The sequence below is a fragment of the Chroicocephalus ridibundus genome, chromosome Z (genome assembly GCF_963924245.1).
Source record: "Chroicocephalus ridibundus chromosome Z, bChrRid1.1, whole genome shotgun sequence".
NCBI lineage: Eukaryota > Metazoa > Chordata > Aves > Charadriiformes > Laridae > Chroicocephalus > Chroicocephalus ridibundus.
The window spans coordinates 61776197-61795505 of record NC_086316.1 but is presented as its reverse complement, the minus strand read 5'-3'; the positions used below and the strand labels follow the sequence as shown (position 1 = coordinate 61795505).

Sequence of the window (19309 nt, the reverse complement as noted above, 5' to 3'; positions counted from 1 at the left end):
ATTTTTTGCGAGTGTTGTGATCTGTAGTAACTGTAACACTTTGACTTTTAAGGGTTGGTAAAGATTTCAGAATTGTAAGATCTAAATTGTAAAATAGTCAACAGCTTTGCCTTTTTAAAGCATGTTAACAGTTTTTATGGATAGATACTTCCTTTTGTATACTGAGTGAATGTATTGTTATAGATTTAATGTTTAATGGACCAATAAAGTTTTTCTTACATTTAAAATTAATTGTTGTGATATATAAAAGTTGAAAATCGACTCATTCTAGGAGAAACTTTAAAAATATGTCAGTATATGAGCTAAGCGGTTACTGAGCTAATAAAAGTAAGTTGGTTGACCTTTTTTGTTCACTACATTTGGATGTTGTTTAACCAAAAAAAAAAATGTTGGCCTGTGGAATATTACAGGGCTTCGCTGTCCATGTTATTTTTGTACTCCTCCAGCGCATGATCTCAGAAGATGGCAGGTTGCACAGATTTGTCCGTGGCGTCTGCTCTGTACAATCCAGCTCTCTGAGATGTGTCAGATGCCTCTGACAGGGCAGACACAGTATTTTCCAGGCCAAGTATAGCGCTGCAGCCTCTGCAGTTGTTTGAAACGAGGATCTCTGGTTTTTATTTTTCTTTTTAGTTCCTCATTTGCCCAGATGGTGGAGCAGGCAGTGGCTGATTTTGACACCTAGATCCGCACCAGGGAAAGTGCTGTGTCTCCACGGGTCCTGGTCTCTTGCTCCTCACCATCCCTGTTCGGGCTGTCGTGGAGTCCTGTTCCGGCGCCCGCCGGCCCCAGCCTGCCTGCTGGTGCTGGTTGTACCCGTGCCGTAGCACTGACCAGACCCACAGCAGGACACGGGTTCCTTGTGGTTACGAGAAAGTGCTGACGGAGTTTCACGGGGCTGAGTGGCGGCTGCTATTGTCTGCGCAGCGCTGGTGCGCGCAGCTGGGAAGGCTACGCCTTTGGACTGAGGTGTGTCGCAGGCGGAGTGATTAACTTCACGCGTAAGAGAGAAGTAGTGAAATATTTATTAATATAAAACAGTGATTTAACAAAGTTAGTAGTGAATGCGACAGTGTTTTATGAGATTCGATGGAAGGGTACACTTAATTATTTACTGCATAGAGGCCAGGGTCAGACAAGCTGGCAGGGAGACCCCGCTGTTGAGTCACGAGGGTCAGAAAGGACCCCGAGCTTTCTAAACTCAGGGAGGAGTCTGGGTGTGGCTGGATGCAATCCTAGTCCCAGATTTGGTCAACAGTTTATGTCTAAAGGATTATACACGTGCAATCAATCCTTTATATCACTTACCTAAGATTTCAAAGTTTAGCATGCTGTTAGTCACTTCACGAGAATCCGTTGTGGCAAGGAATCTCTCAACCTCGAGGAGTAGAACCTTAAGCAAGCGTCCCCACTCAAGGGGAGATCCTGGCGTGCAGCCCGCTGCCATGCAGGAGAGCTCAAAGGGCTCTTGGGCTGTCCACTGTTTATAGAGTAAGATAATTGACCTATAGTCATATTCACATGGGAACAAGATATCTAGGTCCCCACTCCAGACAGTGTTTTGACTGTTGCCAGCCATCCCCCAAAGTCCAGGTGCACCTCATCACTGCTCCCACTGGTGGGTACAGCTTGAGCAGGAGCTGGGACGGGGGGAGAGCACACCGCCACAAGGGGCAAGGCAGAATGCGGTTCCTGAGTGGTGCTGAGGGTCTGCAAGAGCCAAATGACCTTGCTCAGCAGCCTCCCACTGGCCTGCCCATCCCTGCCGTCACCCCACCCTGCACCATCCTGGAGGGATGTTCTCTTCTGGTGTTCCAAACCAAGAGATGGTCAAACCAGGAGATGCGCGGGTTCACAGCGAGCTGGGCAAGGAAGCAGCTGGATGTGAGGGCTCAAAGGGATGTAGTGAAGGCGACTGCATCTGGCGGGTGACTGGTCACCAGTGGTGTTCCTCAGGGCTCAATTGTAGAGCCAGTTCTGTTCAATATATTTGTCAATTATCTTGTTGCAGGAGTTGAATGCGCCGTTATCACGTTTGCTGATGATAACAAACTGGGAGGCGCTGTTGACTCTTTAGGGAGAAGAGGGATCTAGATAGATTGGAGCATTGGGCAATGATTAATGGGATGAAATCTAACAAGTCCAAATGCCACATCCTGCACTGAGGATGGAGTCATGCTGGTCACAAGCATAACTTGGGAGAGGAGCAGCTGTAGAGCAGCCCTGCAGAGAGGGATCTGGGGGTGCTGGTTGGCAGCAGCTCAAGAGGAGTCAGCAGTGGGCCCTGGCAGCCAAGAGGTCAAACCATGTCCTGTGGTGCATCAAACACGGCATCACCAGCTGGTCAGGAGAGGTGATTATTGCACTGTATTCAGCATTGGTGTGGCATCACCTGCAGTACTGTGTGCAGTTCTGGCACCCACCATTTAAGAACGATGTGAAGGTCATTGAGTGCATCCAGAGGAGGGCAACAAAGGTGGTGAAAGGTCTGGAAGGCATGTCCTGTGAGGAGTTCTCTCCAGCCGAGGAGGGGAAGTGGAGAGGGAGACCCTGATCTCTTCTCGTTGGTATCCAGTGCCAGGACACGTGGGAACGGTTCAAAGCTGCACCAGGAGAGGCTGAGACTGGACATGAAGCATTTCTTTGTTGAGAGGGTGGTGAAACACTGGGCCAGACTTCCTGAGAGGTGGTCGCTGCCCCAAGCCTGTCGGTGTTTAAGAGGCATTTGGACAATGCCCTTAACAACATGCTTTCACTTCTGGTCAGCCCTGAAGTGGTCAGGCAGCTGGACTAGATGATCATTGTAGGTCCCTTCCGTCTGAAATACTCTATTCCATTCTGCTTTAGGGAACAGAAGCATTTGAAGTGTGTTTGTCCTGGTGTTTTTAGCACGCAGGAAAGAGTTAACCTTTGGTGAGACATTCAACCCTGGTTCGCAGGAGCCCCAGGACTCTAAACTCCAAAGTATTTGCAGCTGCTGCTCCAGCTGAGCGCAGCCCAGCTGCACAGGCAGTGGGGGCAAGGGAGAGCTACATGTTTGGTTTTAAAGATGTGGGATTGCAGCATCTTTACTTGCCAGAGGCCACACATGGAGCTAAGTCTGCGTTGCATAATAGTCCAGAAAGAGGTGGTGGTGCAAGAGGAGCTCGAGTAAGCGCATACACAGGGACTGTACAGGACTGTACAACCTCTGGTGGAAACGAGAAGGGCAGGAGGTTTCCCAAGCCCAGACTATGACCCTGTGGCTAATCTTTGTCTGCAACAGCCAGGCTTTCCTGTTCCTGAACTTGCAGGCTACCCAGCCGTTGGTGTGTCAACACAGCAGACATAGCGAGCTCCAGCATCCCAGTGTAAGGTCCAACAGCACCCTCTGAAACAAAAGAAGAGCTCTGGCTGGCTGAGCTGTAACCAGTTAGATGCTCAGAGCTTCATGTAATTGCCTTTGAGAGCACAACAGCCAGAGCCTGTATCTCACCTTCCAGCCTCCAGCGGCCATAGCATAGACTGGAAGAGAACCTGGAAACGGACAAGCTTGAAGGTGGCAAATGGCCAAGGTGCACCCTCCCAGCTGCTGTAGTGGGAGGAGAGCCCCCAGCCACGGGCAGGAGGCTGGCAGGGGTCCGGAGGCTGGCAGGGGTCCGGAGGCTGGCTGCGCCGTGTGTCCTGATGGCGCTGGTGTGTGCTGTCGTGCTCTGACCAGCACACGCTGCAGGCAGGTGAGGTCTCCAGGCCTGTTGGAGACCACTGTGAGGAGACCCCTTTTGCAAAATGCATGCACGGTGTCCCCTGGCTGTGGTGCCCCCACAGTGCGTTGGGAAGATTTTTTTTTTTTTTTTCTCATCTTTTAAGCATAATTTGACAATACCCTCTGTGTTGCTGCAAGGTAACTAGCTTCTATTGGAAACCTGGTGAGTGCAATTGGTTTTGGCGAAGCCAAGGGGAAAGGAGGACTGAAACTGGAGGGCCTTTGATGATGAAGTGCCGTGGCAGAGGACCGCTCCTGCGTCATGCTCTTTGCTGTGGGACTCTGGGATGCCTTGTGGGACAGGTCCCAGGCCACACTGCTGCCAGAAGCCTTGCCAATGGTGGACAAGCCCAGGGTGAAACCTCTTCCCATAGCCCAAGCCTCTGATAGCACCATAAACCTTAAGGGTATTTTTATTGTACTGAGAACAGGAAATTTAGGGGCTTTTGTTCTGATGCGCTCACCTGATAATTTAACTCAGCATTTCCCCTGTACACTTGTGCTGGGAAAGAGCCATGGCTGCTCATTTTCTCAGGGCTATTTCTAATTTTTAAAACCCTCATTGTAGTCCCCGTCTGTGCACTTCCTCCCTCCCCCTTCCCCCAGGCTGAAGTACTGTTTCCCATTGTCCTTTTTAAAGTAATTATCCTAGAGGCTGCAATATCCTTCTCTTCAGCTGTCCTTGGAGCTCGTCCTCCCTTCCTTTCCTAGCTCTGTTTTCAAAAAGAATGCAGTAGAAATGCACACAGTATCCAACACCTTTCTATACTTCGAATTACATAGTGCATTGTGATACAATTTTATTTGGCTTTTTATTGTCCAGTCCTTAACGCTTAATTCAGTGTTTTGGTTATTTAACTTGGTGACTCATTTTCCTAAGACTGCAGTACATGCTGAGAGAGCTCGGCTCTGAGTGGGGACAGCAGGTCAAAGCCTGGCTTTGGGTATGGAAAGCTAGGATTATTTTCTCTCTGTTGGTGATTCTGCATTTATCTCCATGTGTCTTTTTTGGTTTTGGTCACGTGCAAGTCATAAGATGTGACTACAAGGTCACATCTGCAGTCAGCTCTTTTGCTTTTACAGGATGTGATGGTGTTACTCATAGTTTTCTGGGAGCGGGAGGGAAGGGAGGTCTAGAGCTCTTAGAGAAGGTCTGCCAGAGGTAACGAAGTCTCCAAAGGAGTTAGCTAAAGGAGGTAAATTTTTTTCCTAGCAGGACTGCAAAGGTATTAAGAAGACCTTGGCTTGGCGAGACGGCTCCCAACCGCTTCATGCCCCAATGCAACCTGTTGTTCTTGACACATTCCAGATGATAGACCAAATTGTGCTTTCTTCACCACTCTGTTTGATACTGAGCCCCAAACGGCAATAGATTCAAACTTTTCCTGAGTATGTTTTAGGCAAGTGTCACTCTGTTACATGCTGCTCCCTAGATTTTGGGGCAAATCTGAAAAAAAAGCGAAGCCTCAGTCTATTTTGTCTCCTTTTTATTTTCACTTTTATACAAAAAAAAGTCTGACATAGTCACATCAATGAGAACAAGCTGCGGTGTGCACTCTTACAAGAACAATCATATAAGGATTTAAAATATATTGTTTGCAATAGCAGTGTTAGTTTGGCTTTACTTAAATATCCCCAACGCCAAATTGCTGAGCTTGAAATTCTTGAAAGTCCTCTGGGATGGTGTCTGAAAACAGGAAAATATGCAAAAGTTTAGTCTCTTCTGACAAAATCAAGGAACACTTAAATTAATGAATTACCCACCTACTCCTTTTTTTTTTTTATGTAATGTGTCTTCTGTTTTCTTTAAACAGTAAGAACGAACTGGAAATGTTTTCAGTTTTAGCTATACACCATTGAAAAGCACAGACGGGCTAACAAGACAGTGAGTGCTACAGTTCCAGCCCATAACAGAGTACTATCAATCTTCAACTTACATTTCCAACCAAAAGCTTTGTGGCTTCCACTCTGATATTTTTACTTATAAACACTGACCAGAAAGGCAGAAAAAGTGGTTGTCTTGCTCTGCACCCCAGACACATTTGTAGTGTCAGAGTCTCTATTTCTCATGTGTCCTAGTTCCACTTCCCTGTGATGGTTTCCCACGCCACGAGAAGGGACAAAACCATTAACCCAAGGACCAACAGCAACTGGCAGAAAAACTTCAGAACTGGCAGATTTAGAGATGGGTCGATGTCGTAAGAGAGTAACTACAGTTCTGATTGTCTGAAGCGTTGAGTTTGTGGTGTGCCTTTGCCAGATCCCAGAACATTTTATCTGGAGAGCCACAGAGCTAACCGTAGAGCTAAAGACGAAACCAAAGATGGAGCCACAGCAACGAAGCTCAACTGCGTGACCTCGACTTTACTCTGATTATTTCCACCCTGATGCAGGAAAGGTAACTCCAAACTCAAAAAAAGAAGTAACTATATAAATACACATAATATATAGAATAAAAGGGGTAAGTAAGTCCTTCGCTTTTTGTTGATCACTTCCTCTTTTTGAGGCTTGAAAATTCTTTTTAAGCCTTTTCTGCAATGTAGGAACCTGTCTGAAATGAATGCGGGGATAGTTGGGAACTCCAGAGAATTCTTCGAGTGGGTTTCATTGACTTACTGCAGCACCTGCAGCAAGGCCACTGCCTGCTCACTGCCAGGAAAGTATCTGCGACTTCAGTGGCAGCTTTAACACATGCTTTCTGGGAAAACACATCCTGTTTGAGACTCTTGCAAAGTAATTTTTAATTGTAAGCACCACTGTCTAGAAGTTCCCCTGTTTAACCATGACCTGCCAGCACCAGCCCAGGTGTACCGAGTGCCCAAGAACCAGGGTCCACCACCAGAACGAGCCACAGAGCCAGGGTGTGGCTGCGCAGCAGCTGTGTCCACTGCAGACCTGGGCTGGGCTTCTTGGATCCGCAGACAGCAGACAAAGAAACTATTCCAACTTGATTGGTAACTTAGTTTTCCTAAGGCTGCCTTGGTCAGGTAGGGGTTGATGCTAAGAGGAGGGGGGCAGCCCCTCCAGCCCCACTTCAAGTTAGCTGAACTGCTGCCAGGGCAGAAATACCCTGACATGATCAGCTTGGTGTGAGCGACCGTGGTTTGAGTTCTTCTATATAGTGGGAGATGAGGGCTAAGCGGCAAGGCTCTCACCCCAAGAGGAGCGAGCCAGCACGCTCCCACAGAGTCTCAGAAGCATTTGTCCGTGGGAGGAAGGGCATCTTACGATCTTGTCCTACCACAGACAGGAGCAACCAGCAAGTTCACAAGTGACACTGACACCTGGTGACTGATCCCACTGGTTCTCCAGATTTATTTCATCTTGTATTCAGAGCTCAAGGCATCCTACATACGTGATGGCCTCAGTCTATTGCGTATGTACAGCTCTCACGGTTGGCTGATTTTAAATAACGTTTCTAATTCTCTGATGACAGCTATACTACTTAGTTGGCACAGTCCCTGCAGCAGAGTGACTGCTCTGGGAGGAGCGGTGGTGAGGTGTTAGCTCCCGTCTGGCTGGGCTGCAGCATGCTGCGGGTGTCAGGGGAGGCATTTCACAGCTGTGAATAACTTGTAACTGAAAAGCAAAGGAAAGGCTGCAAAATGGCTTAATCCAACAGCCACACTACCGGTTCTTCATGGTCACTTGCTAGTTGTTAGCTAAAATGACATAAGAGCAACATTACCATTGCAGCGATATTTCAGGTTGGACCAAATAATGTTTTCCTGAGAGAAGCAGAAAACTCCAAGCCGTCCTCCTCGCATCGTGGTGTCGATAGTTACACCGGAGTCTGCCACTAGGTCAGAGCCTTCATAAAATCTTGCCCTTAATGAAAGCAAACAGAAGCTCTGTTAGGTCTTTTCTGGGACTGCAACACTCGTAAAAGTAATTTCATTATCCATGGTGACTCTGGCCTTGGACATGCTACCCTCCCACCGAGCCCAGGGGAGCAGAAGCTGTTAAGATAGCTCCTCTGTAAGCTGGGAACTGGAGCAATGCTGCACGCTGGCAAGAGCAGGGAGGGTGTTTTCATGGTGGCTGGGTTTTTTACACACCCTACAAAAGCCTTGGAATTTTTTCCCCTGTAGTCAGTCAGCCTGAGAGCTTTGACTCTTGAAAATTTCCACAGTTGATAGTTATAGGAGAAAGGGAGAACCAGATTACATCGGCCGAAGAAGGCCAGATGGATATTGTCTCACAGTTTGAAGCTAAGCTTGTTTTTTCTTCTTCTTTCTTTTTTTTTTTTTTTTTTTAAGCAAAGTTTCAAACCACTTGGAATCTTAAACTTGACTGTGAGATTTCTTTAAAAACGTGCACATGATTAGTTCCAGGAACGGTTTCGATGATTTGGCATCTTCTTGTTAGAAAACCTATCAGCAAATTCCCAAACAGCTCTGGGAACAGCTGCACCCTGCCAGCTCCCCGGCGTGTGCCCTGCACCGAGGGCTGGAGCAGGACCGCGTTGGAGCCAGCCGAGCTGTTGCAGCGCCGTCGACACCAAGTCCTCAGCCTCCGGGATGCTGGGTGAACGACTTAGAGGATGATGAGCCTGGAGGGCTCTGTTTTGGGTGAGGATGCTGCTGGTCTGACATGGAAGAAAACAAGCAAATTGTGAAGGGAAAGAAAGTTCCTGTGTCTTTTCATAAAATAAAGGAAAAAAAAAAACCCAATTCCTGTTATGTTCCTGAGTTTATTTCCTGATTTGCTGAGGCAGTTCAAAAGCATCTGTACAATGAATAGAACCTGTTGTCTTTCGAATTTCCATGGGAGAGGCTGGCTCAAGTGACTTTTTCCTAGGCTCCCCTGAAGCCTTGGAAAACCTTTGCTAGACACATTACGGTCTGTGGCATCGGGCCTAAACAGACCACAGCGAGATGCGGACAGAGAGCTGGCAGAGGTTCGCTTGAGGCCTGGCTGCCTTTAGTTTTTGAAGGATTTTGTGACACTGACTTCACTCCCTTTCTCAGTTGCAGGGGGCATTAATTCAGCCGGCTAGAGAGACTTCAACCACAGGCAGATGTTTGCTCACGAAGCAGCTTCGCAAACAGCTCGGTCTAAAGCAAAGTTGCCACCCAAGATCTATTCTCTACTGCCCTGTGGCTGGGGCACAACAATTACAGTGTAAATGTTCTTAATCCATTTTAGCGTCAAGTCAAACATGCTCGCTCCAATTAGCACTGAAGATGATGCACTGCACCAGGAAAGCGGAATAATTATACCATTATCAAGTTACTGCATCTCAACCGCAGAATAGTGATTTTTTGAAGAACAACTGTCTTACCTGTATTTCTGTTCTATTACACGGTTTCAAAACCTGAGCTGATGATGCCAGGGCAGTTTATTTTTTGCATTTTAACATCAACTTTGATCTGCAAGTATAATTCCCACTGATCTGGATGTTGCAGAGTTAAATGTTTCCTCCTGAATCATGATTTTTTTTTTTAATATCTTTTTTTTCCCCCCAAATAACAAAATAAGAATGGATAACATGCATTACACAGCTTTGACAAACTTTCTGCATATATGCTACGTAATCTGAGATCTGTCACGTCAGGATAATTACAGATCCTAGTTGGGACCACAACCTTTAAGTGGACAACTTTCATTAAATCTGTTATCCCAGAATATGTAAACGAATTATCATAATTCCAACAAAAATATTCCAAAAGATCAAAATTAAGAGATCTTGAAATGCATTGGTGTTCAGATCAGGGGCCAGTAGTAGCTTGGAAAACAAGGTTTTAAAAGCCAGAAAAGGGTTTATTAGGGTAGGGCACAGTTACAACAGCCAGATGATAGAAAACTTCAGTTACAAACAGGCTTAGCTTAGAATTGTCTTTCCTAGGAAAATAATTGCAGGCTGAATTTCCAAAGTCTAACCTGTTATGAGGCTTCATCAGTGCAAAGCCCAGACATATTATAAATTCTCAGATTATTAGGCGTTGAATTAGATGTTGTGACACAACAGTTTAGGCAGACATTATCTATCCTTTCCTCTCTTACCTGATATAACCGATCTGGGGTCTGTGCTGCAAGAACCAGCGGTAGGAGACTTTGTCCTTCCACCCTACATTTCGGGGGTCCTTCCACAGCAGCCTGACCTGATCATTGGTGTCCCCCGTGTGCCACAGGGAGTTGCGGAGGTGCTCGCCAGGGCCTGTCTTGGACTTCACAGCCTGCAGAAATCCCAGAGAAATGTCACTTTCAGGAGCTCCGAGTCTTTTTTGTAGCAGGCCGCAGGTCTGCAGAAGCACCCTCCCTCCTGCTCACAAGCCCCTAATTTCTCTTGCATAAGCACAGCCACTGCTTGCGTGGAAAAGCAACCTGGACCAAGGAGACGGAGGCAATTTGGCCAGTTACAGTCAGAGCACAAAGCGAGCAGAGACTAACGCTCCAGCTCATGAGCAGGGGCAAGACGGGAGATGACATTCCTTGAAAAATGGTGCTATTAACAGGTCAGTGTGGCAGGCACCTGACTTAGCCCTTTTGACACTGGGAGGGAGCAGCAGTCGGGCAGCGCGGCCAACATGCAGTGTGATGGCTTGGCCAATGCAGGGCATGGCAGCTTAGCCCAATGCAGTCAGACGGTGGGGCGGCGTGGCCAACACATGGCAGGGTGGCATAGCCGGGCTGTGGTGACCACTGTGCCCCCAGCTAGGAGCCACGACCAGTACCTTTAGCTGAATGCCGGGCTCTGCTACAGCTCTGAAGGGAGTCGCTTGCCAGTACGTCTGCTCAGTCTGTTTCCACATTACAACATAAAAGCTAGAGCTGTCTTGATAACCAAAAATAAAGCCAGCGTAGTCATCATCTGTCACCGTGTTCACATGAAAAGTGCCCTCAAAGTCAACGCCGTTAAACGCTGTGTAACCTGAAGATACACGCAGGTTAAAAACAAGTCTGCAGAAAATGCGTTCGCATGCTGTAAGTTTTCTGCTGTAAAATTTGAATCTCAGAAGAGGGTACCTACCAACAGCAAGGCCAGGATCACTGTTCATAGTCTGCACAATCTCCATGCCCTGTAAGAGTAAATTCAGGGTGGTGAGTGTATGACGAGCTGGGTTAGCTCAGCCTGGCAGCGTCTTTGGGCCTCCCTCTATAGCACCCCCTCCATCCATCTCCCCCGTTTGCTCACAACATGTCTCTAACACTTGTAGCTCTGAATTAAAATGAGAACTATAATCAAATACTAGTGTTTCAGCTGCTTACGTGCCCTGAGTCAGGAAAGGTTTTTTCTTTTCCTATTGCAGAATTGACCATACTTTCTTTCCCTACCCCAGTCTTCTGGAAATCACTGAACCTGGCCAGAACTGGAGATAGGAGTGGAGAGAGGTGGAGGTGGGAAAGAGGGCAAAAGAGGGACGGGGAGGGAAGAGAGCTTTTCCTAGCCTTAGCTCATACTGTTTGATCAAGGAGTTCGGGATTAAACTGGATGCCAGGACTGGGTTAAGGAAGGTGTATACAATCTCAGCTGGCTTGGCAGAGACTTTGTCAGTGGGAATTAATTGCATATTCCTTGTGACTCAGAACATATTAGCCTCCTGAAGGCTAAAATCTGTTGGTGTAAAAAACAGTTATTGGATTCCATCTAGGAGTAAATGCTCTGCTATACAGTGGGTCAGTCTTTCAAATTCTGGGAAGGATTCGTGAAACTGTTTGCCACAGAAATACTTCAATAGGGTGACATAAAAGTCTCGTGTTTCTCTTCTTGGCAACAGAGAAACCCACGCAGAACAAGCTGACCAGCCTGCAATTATTTTAGATTATTACAGGCATCAAGCTTCAACCTATCACATGCTAAAAGAAAGTTCCTTCATTATAGCTCCTGTAAAACAGTCAACTAACCAAGAGCTTCCACTTTCCACTTGTTTGCCAGAGGTCCAGCAATTAGAGACAGTTTTACTGTGGTTTTTAAATGATCTTTCTCAGACGGGTATGAAAGACCAGATGTATTTTTACCTGGTTCAGAACCACCCAGTTGGGATCAATCTGCGCATCCCCCTCTGGGTCCAGCACTACTGTCTGATAGGCCCTGAAGTCTGTCAGGGTGATCTCTGCGTTCTCAGGGCACACATCGATCCGATCAATCACTGTATCCTGGTCAAAATCAGACTCGCAGATATCCCCGACTCCATCACCTGAATGCATCGGAGAAGTGAAAGCAGATTTATGGTGCAACAAGTAGCCACATCTGGCCAAGCCACTGGATCAGGGTGCCTGAGGAGCAGGTGGAGTGTCAGCCCTGATGGCCACAGTGCCTGGGGAGGGGACCTGAGGACTTCTGCCTCAGCCAAAGGGCTTCTGTGTGTTGGGGTCCCTCCTGGGATGAGTGTATGCACACATGGTGACTGTGTCGGATCCTGGGGCACCTGTGTAATGCTTGGGGAAGGATATAGTGCCTAAGCACCAAAATGGCTCCTGAAGGCCCATCTTACCATTATCATCTTCCTGCCCTGGGTTGGGGACCAGCCTGCAGTTGTCAGGGCCTGGGGGCAAGAGGTCAGGAATGCCATCGTTGTCATCGTCCTCATCACACTCGTCACCCAACCCATCCTTATCCGTGTCCAGCTGAGAGCTGTTAATGATGGTGGGGCAATTGTCTGTGCTGTCCTGGTGCCCATCACCATCGCTGCAAGCACAGAGACGAAAAGAAATGGCACACCACCATCAGCTCCTGCCCCTGCATGGGGGACAGCACAGGTACCTGAGGGGGAAACGCACTGGAGGCACCCCCGGAGCTGGAAACAGACCAGTGGGGCACCACGACCCGGTGTGGCTCAGGTGGATGGACAGCGAGGAGACAAAGAACAAACAGAGACTGCATAATAAGGTGGCAGGATGATGAAGACTAAGCCTGGAGCTATAAAAATACTCAGATAAGGAAAAGAAAAAGAAGCCTTACATGGAGTGGGAAAAGATACCAGAGCCCAAGATCCCAAATGACATCCACTCTCAAAGGGTGTGTAAGGCACATCCAACAAGGACAGGGTCACCAATCAAAAGGCACCCAGGAGACAGCATGAGCTCCACAGCTAGTGTCCCTTGTCAAACATGTTGTCCACAAGCATCTTGGTGCTCCTGAATACACAAGTGTGAGTGTGAATGAAAATTTACGGGAGACTCTGCACGAGCACCTGAAATCAGACTTGATTAAAAACAAGCACCACTTTCACCCTCCTGCACAGGAAGTTTTGTCACATTATGGCCCCGCAGAGAAACCGTGCAGTAAGAGAGGAGAAAGCCTGTAGCTTCCAAACACCCTGCCAGCCCATGGCTGCACCAGCTGTTACAGTGAAGAGTCACCAGGAATGGGGAGACAGACTATAGAACAGGGTTTGAGAAGTTATGGGGTGGCTGCATTGTTTCTCCATGCCAACAGCTAAGTGCATCTGTGCAAAAAAAATGCCCTCAAGTCAGCTTTTTTGTACACACACCACAAACAAAATGGTTTCTGGCGATAAACAGGCCTCTTTCCCCTAAGTAGCTTTTTGCCTAGCACAGGCAGAGCAGAAGTGACATGCAGACAAATTAGGGCAGTGCTGCAGCTTATGGCTACGCATATTCCCACCTCTCTCTCCCTGCTTAAAAAAAGGTGCTTCAATTTTAGGTCAGAGCAGCTAATGTCTGCGCATTCTTGAGATAAAATGCAATGAAGACTATGCATATATGTCTATTGCAATGTTAACCTCAGGCAGAGCTACAGCGTTTCTACCAGGCAATGCTTCATACACATTAGTTAGGTTTGAGGAAAAAAAGAAAAACTGCTTTTTTAAAACAGGAAAAAAAACCCAAAGCCATGTCTACTTAAAAGTAAAACAGCTGCCAGCTGGGGGCCATGGCAGCTACTGGCCAAGACTGGGAATGCTCCCTGTAGGGCTGGGGAAGTGGGCTACCCGCAATTATCACCCCAGACAGCTGCACCCACCAACAGCACTGGGGTGAGACCTTACAGATATCTGTGGCTGGTGAAACGCTGTGCCAGAACAGCATTTCACTTCCCTTTCCTCTTGCTGTAAGTAAGGAGCACGTGGTGGGGGGACTTGCCACCCCCAAAGCTGGTTACGCAGAAGCTGCTTTCAGCCAGCCATTAGCAGTTTGTCATGGGATGTGCTCCCCTGAATGCTCAGGGCATGTAGAAGCCGTTAGAGGAGCCTTGCCACTCTCCCGGTGCTAAAGCAAAGGGGTTTATCTGCAAACATTTTACACTTGGTAATGAAATTCTGTTTCTGAAACACAAGGTTCTTACAGAAAAACATACAGCCCTTAACTGTGAAATTTCTGCGAAAGCAAAAAAGAAAGAAAAGAAGAATGAAAAATAAAGAAAAAAGACGTTACCTCACTAAGAAGCTCAGAGCAGTGCTCTGGGTTTTACGGCCAGAGAACTGCTCTGAATGTCACTTCCACAGGAACTCAAAGGAAGCGTGTGTGAACATGGGGCTAAAGGTGAAGGGCTCTGTAACTGTACTGCTACAGGGAGGGGGACCAACAAGGCTCATAAATCATAACGTTGTTTTTGAAATAACGTCTCTTCGAGGAGGTACTGGAATTAAACCCTGGCTAGTTTGAGGGATTACAGCTCTCTAGGAATCTCTCTACAGCTCTCTTGCATGCTTCAGCTCAAGACTAGCCTCTTCCACTTCCCTGCTGGTATTACCAGCCACGACACAGCATACCTGTCCTGATTGGTGTCGCAGGAATCTCCAACCAGGTCATTGTCAACATCCGACTGCAAAAGGAAACAGAGAAAGTTCCAGTATCAGCTGCTGAGAGCATCTATTAAAATGGCAGTATTAAACCAAAACACAACCAAACCAAATACAAATACAAAATAAAAGCATAGAAAAACATTTGTTTTACAAAACAGATTTTCTTGTTTGCAACATGCATCTCACCAAAAATTCAGTTTTATTGAAGAAAAAAACCCCAAACAGACAATGAATAAACAGGGTTAAACTTGATTGGAGCAGTTTAAGCAAGATGAGTAGTTCAAGCCAAGATTCCTCTAGTACTGGAAATAAGTATCCCTCATGTTTCTCTACAACTTCCAATATTTTTTCTTAGTCATAAGGGGTTTAATCATAATTCAAAACATATGAAAAGACTCACTGACTTCTCACCTTGGAGCAGTGAAAGTTTTGCTCAATAAAGACACCAGGATTTTGCGCTAATTAAAGACATACCAAGTGTAACTAAACCACACCATTGTGTGGAGTCTGGCATTGGACTCCATGGGACCGGAGCACGCTGACATTTCAGAGCATGACAGTAGAAGATACTGGCAGGGCAGAGGTGCTAACAACATCCCAAGCTATGAGAATACACCTGGTGGCTTCCCTTTCCTATGCTGGGAGAGTTTGAACTCCATAAAACTTTCCTGAATACCTACTATTAGAAGATAAACCCTGTGGCTGCACGGGCTGCCTCATTCTCTTGCATGTTTTTGGACGTCAGCAGTCCCTCTCCCTAAACAAGGATATTTTTTCCTTCTGCCTGCTAACCTGGTTTGGGTTGCTGACTGTAGGGCAGCTGTCACAGGCATCACCAACGCCGTCATTATCCTTGTCCTCCTGGTCTTGGTTGGGGATCCTCTGACAATTATCTAAAAGGTTCTTAATACCTAGCGAAAAGTGGATTGGATGTTAGTTAAAAACAATTCCCATATTTGTTATTAGACAACATAAACATCAAGAATAATAAAGACATTATTCCTTTTCAGCAACTACTTAATCTTGCAATCTTTCTTATGTGTGCATCCGTTCGTTTAACAGAAGTTGGAAACACCTTGCTAAAGAACAGCTTTCAACCCCATCACACACACTTCATTTCTTACATACAATTCACTCTATCCTGTTCCTGTATCACAGCTTACAGGATGGGATGTTTCACCTTCGTTATTGCATTTGAAGGGCTGTGATTTTTTCACTTCTTTCAAGCCTGCTACAGCAATGAAAATAATACATTATGTAGCATCTGGGCATGTGGGACAGGCAACAGCTGGGTACTCTGGGACACGTTTGCACCTTTAAGGAATTACTGAATGACCAACAACCTTAACTTATGCATGAAACATGGCTTGTTTTATCTGTTACAGTGTTCAGTGCTTCCAACAGAGGCTAAAAGATATATATTAATCTAAATAAAAAGGATTCCAAACATAGGTTTCATGAAGAAAGACAATGTGTTGCTGGTGACAGGAAACCTCCTAACATACAGCATGCTCTGAGCAAGTTTCAAGAACATCAGAGAAGCTGGAAGTGAAGAATTACCAACCGTCTCCATCCATGTCATCATCACAAGCATCTCCTTTCCCATCACCATCTGTGTCCCTCTGGTCATTATTCAGGACATTGCGGCAGTTGTCACAAGCATCTCCAAAGATATCTTGGTCACCGTTTCTCTGGTTAACATTGGGAACAAAGACACAGTTATCCTGCAAGAGACACAGATGCAAATCAGACATGAACCAGGCTCTGAGTCTTTAATTTCTACTTTAGTGAATTTATACAACTCTTGTATTTATTTCTACTTTCACAAAAAATGACTACTGTGAGCAGTTTGACATTTAATGTGACTATTAATTCTGGATCTGATTTCACTGACTCCCTCAAAGTTCTGCTTTGAACCACACCGTAGGAACCCTAAACATAAACACCCAGTATCATAAAGCTTTACTTGGGATGCATCCATGGTGAGTAACCTGTTTTAGTGCCCTGGCTTCCTTACATGGTCCTTCTGAAAAGCTGCTGTTCAGAGACCCTGACAGGGTTGTAGATGCTCTCGGTGAAAGGCGGTTGCCCCCTTCTGGTAGAGATTCAAACCAAAGCTGAAACAATTGAAAAACCGGGACTTTTTGATGAAAAAAGGTGCAAGCTGTTTTTTTTTTTTTCATCAATCAAGCTGTTATTGACTCTCTAAGATCATCAGGAGGCAAATGGAGATAATTTTATTTCAACGTGTTGTAAACGTTCCTCTCCTATCCTCATCCTCTTGCACACATGGAGGCAGAACACAGCTTAGCAACAATATGGAAGTTACTTGATTGCAAAGGTGTTGAAATTGCATATAGATTTACAGTTGAAGGAGAATCTAACATCCTTCCTTACAGAACATTAATAAAACCAGTTGCTTCAAGCTTTCAGGATTGTCTTCTGTGGCAAAACAGCCTGAGACAGACCTTCTGTGATTGCTAGTCTGCCCAAGCTCCACAAGGACATTTGTACTCTGGACAGAGTGTTCTTGTCTTCCTTGGGAGTGCATTAAGCAATATCACAGAAGGATCTTAATGTAGAGTAACGGTGGGCATGTGAGGATACGGGGTGAACACAAAACAGCTTTTACGGTCTGAATTTATTCTCTGATAAATTCTGCAGTAGTGTACCCTCATGGAAACCTCTTTCACTTTGCAAACATGATTCAAAGCTTTTTCAAGTTATTGGCAAGGCATACATTAATTTCTGTGGGTTTTGGATCCCTCATGGAATGCGATGTCAGGTAAACCTGCCCTTTAAAAAGAAAGATACTAATGCAAGAAATGTTCCTGAAGGCCATGCTATGCGAGATGGTGACACAAAGACACAAGTTCTGTACACAGAAAGTGCTAGAATTCAGTGCTAAAATGTAACAGTGGAACATACACTGGTGAGATTTAAGGCTGGGTGAGACAGCCTGGGTTTTTTAGGTCTTATAAAGCGACCATTATATAAAAGAAAGAGCCAGGATTTAGAGACCTGCTGACAGTGATTGGTATGGGATAATTTCTGGCAAATAGTAGCGAGCCAGATTTCAAAAACCACTGCCTATTGCAGTGAAGTGAAATCCTTTTGTTTTCACAGACCCCTGCACCCTGATCTATACACAGCACCTGCTCGTTGGGAATGCCATCTCCATCTGCATCATCATCACAAGCATCTCCAATCCCATCACCATCGGCATCTTCTTGTCCAGAGTTTGGGACAAATCTGCAATTGTCCTAGACAAAAAATGAGACACATCTGGTGTTCTATGGGTAAATTGGATGCATTCATAATGTTAATGACTTTTTCTATTATTGTTTTAATTTATCAATTAATGAAATTAAATACAATTTATCCAGAGGAATTCAATAACTTGCAAAAAGATTAATACATCTAGTCATGTTTCTTCCACTCTTCCTCTTCACCCTTTCATGCTCTGAATTATTATAGAATTAAGAAAGAATTTCTTACCTTTCTGCAGTTTTCAGCAGAGCATAAGAGTTCTTCATTAGGGTAGCCATCGATGTCAACATCTTTTCCACAAATATAGCCATCACCAGCCCAGCCAATGCCACACTATCAATGAAATACCATGGGTAGTACTACCAAAAGGTTAACGGGTCACTGTAGCAATATTCAAGAAGGAAATCCCACATCCATCTTGAAAACACTAGCATACAGAAGGCATGGACAGACACCGAAGTATGATGAGATACACTTCAGCATCTCTCCATGTGGAAAGAAAATCTTTGTTTCAAGCTCTCTATATCTACGAACAGCTAGACAGAGCTAAGACTTGATGTTAAATGGAATGTATGCCTGCATCACCTAATGGTTTCAGTGGGACCTATAGATTTCTTTTAGACAGTGGTCAGGAATCAATTTTAGTTCCTCACTTGCAGATGGAGAAAAAGAAAAGAGGGGACCTAGGCAGAACATGCATCTAGCATCTCAGCAAAGGACACATGGTTAGATGGGATGACTGTGTGTTGTTCGGTATCTGTAGAATACATCTGTCAATGGTTTTAAACTAGAGCAAGGTAGGTTTAGATTAGACATTAGGAAGAAGTTCTTTACAATGAGGGTGGCGAGGCACTGGAACAGGTTGCCCGGAGAGGTGGTGGAGGCCCCATCCCTGCAGACATTCAAGGCCAGGCTGGATGAGGCTCTGAGCAACCTGATCTAGTTGAAGATGTCCCTGCTTACTGCAGGGGGGTTGGACTAGATGACCTTTAAAGGTCCCTTCCAACCCAACACATTCTATGATTCTGTGATCTGCAACTAGAGCATGTTTTAAGACAAAACTGCGTTGACAGTTATTAAGCCTGCATCAGCAAAGCACGTGTATCTGCACACAAGTTTCTCCTAGCCAATTAAAATGGTACTGTTTCAAACCAATGCCTAATTTGTATTGTAACTGAAGATACAGGGACAGAACTGCATGCCAAACACCGGCCTCCCCTTAAAATGAGGACTTGCCTAACACAAGTATCTAGGCATCTTCCCATTACAGCACAGGATTAAAATATCCTAGATTCTTCTTCTTTGAAATAGATGTACTTAAAAATGAGATAAAGCAAGGGCCAGCAGAAGCATGCACTGTATCCAAATTTAGGACACAGGATTAGGCTCTTGCTTCCCCCTGCACACTGTTAAAACTAAGTAATATACTTCAGTTAGACTCTCGCAATGAAAGTTCAAGTGCCACTTGGTATTTCTCTGCTCCCAGGGCTGGGAAGCACAACACAGGCTACCTGTGCCTAGAATCTGTGGTCTCGCTTGGAAAAATACTGTATCAGCAGGCAAATTACAGACACGTTGGGTGTGC

At 45.7% G+C, this 19309-nt stretch overlaps 1 protein-coding gene across 1 annotated transcript in view; it reads right to left on the bottom strand.

Annotated features, from left to right (window-relative positions):
• Positions 1 to 1066: 1066 nt before the first annotated feature.
• THBS4 (thrombospondin 4) overlaps positions 1067 to 19309 on the bottom strand; it is a 46624-nt gene continuing 28381 nt past the window's right edge. Inside the window, exons 11-22 of the mRNA XM_063319790.1 lie at positions 17953 to 18057; positions 17610 to 17717; positions 16019 to 16178; positions 15247 to 15365; positions 14422 to 14474; positions 12184 to 12377; positions 11708 to 11886; positions 10719 to 10767; positions 10423 to 10619; positions 9752 to 9924; positions 7434 to 7573; positions 1067 to 5432 (exon numbers count right to left, since the gene is read on the bottom strand). Of these exons, the coding sequence (XP_063175860.1) occupies positions 5371 to 5432; positions 7434 to 7573; positions 9752 to 9924; positions 10423 to 10619; positions 10719 to 10767; positions 11708 to 11886; positions 12184 to 12377; positions 14422 to 14474; positions 15247 to 15365; positions 16019 to 16178; positions 17610 to 17717; positions 17953 to 18057 (1539 nt within the window). The 3' untranslated portion in view covers positions 1067 to 5370. The remainder of the gene's footprint in view (positions 5433 to 7433; positions 7574 to 9751; positions 9925 to 10422; positions 10620 to 10718; positions 10768 to 11707; positions 11887 to 12183; positions 12378 to 14421; positions 14475 to 15246; positions 15366 to 16018; positions 16179 to 17609; positions 17718 to 17952; positions 18058 to 19309) is intronic.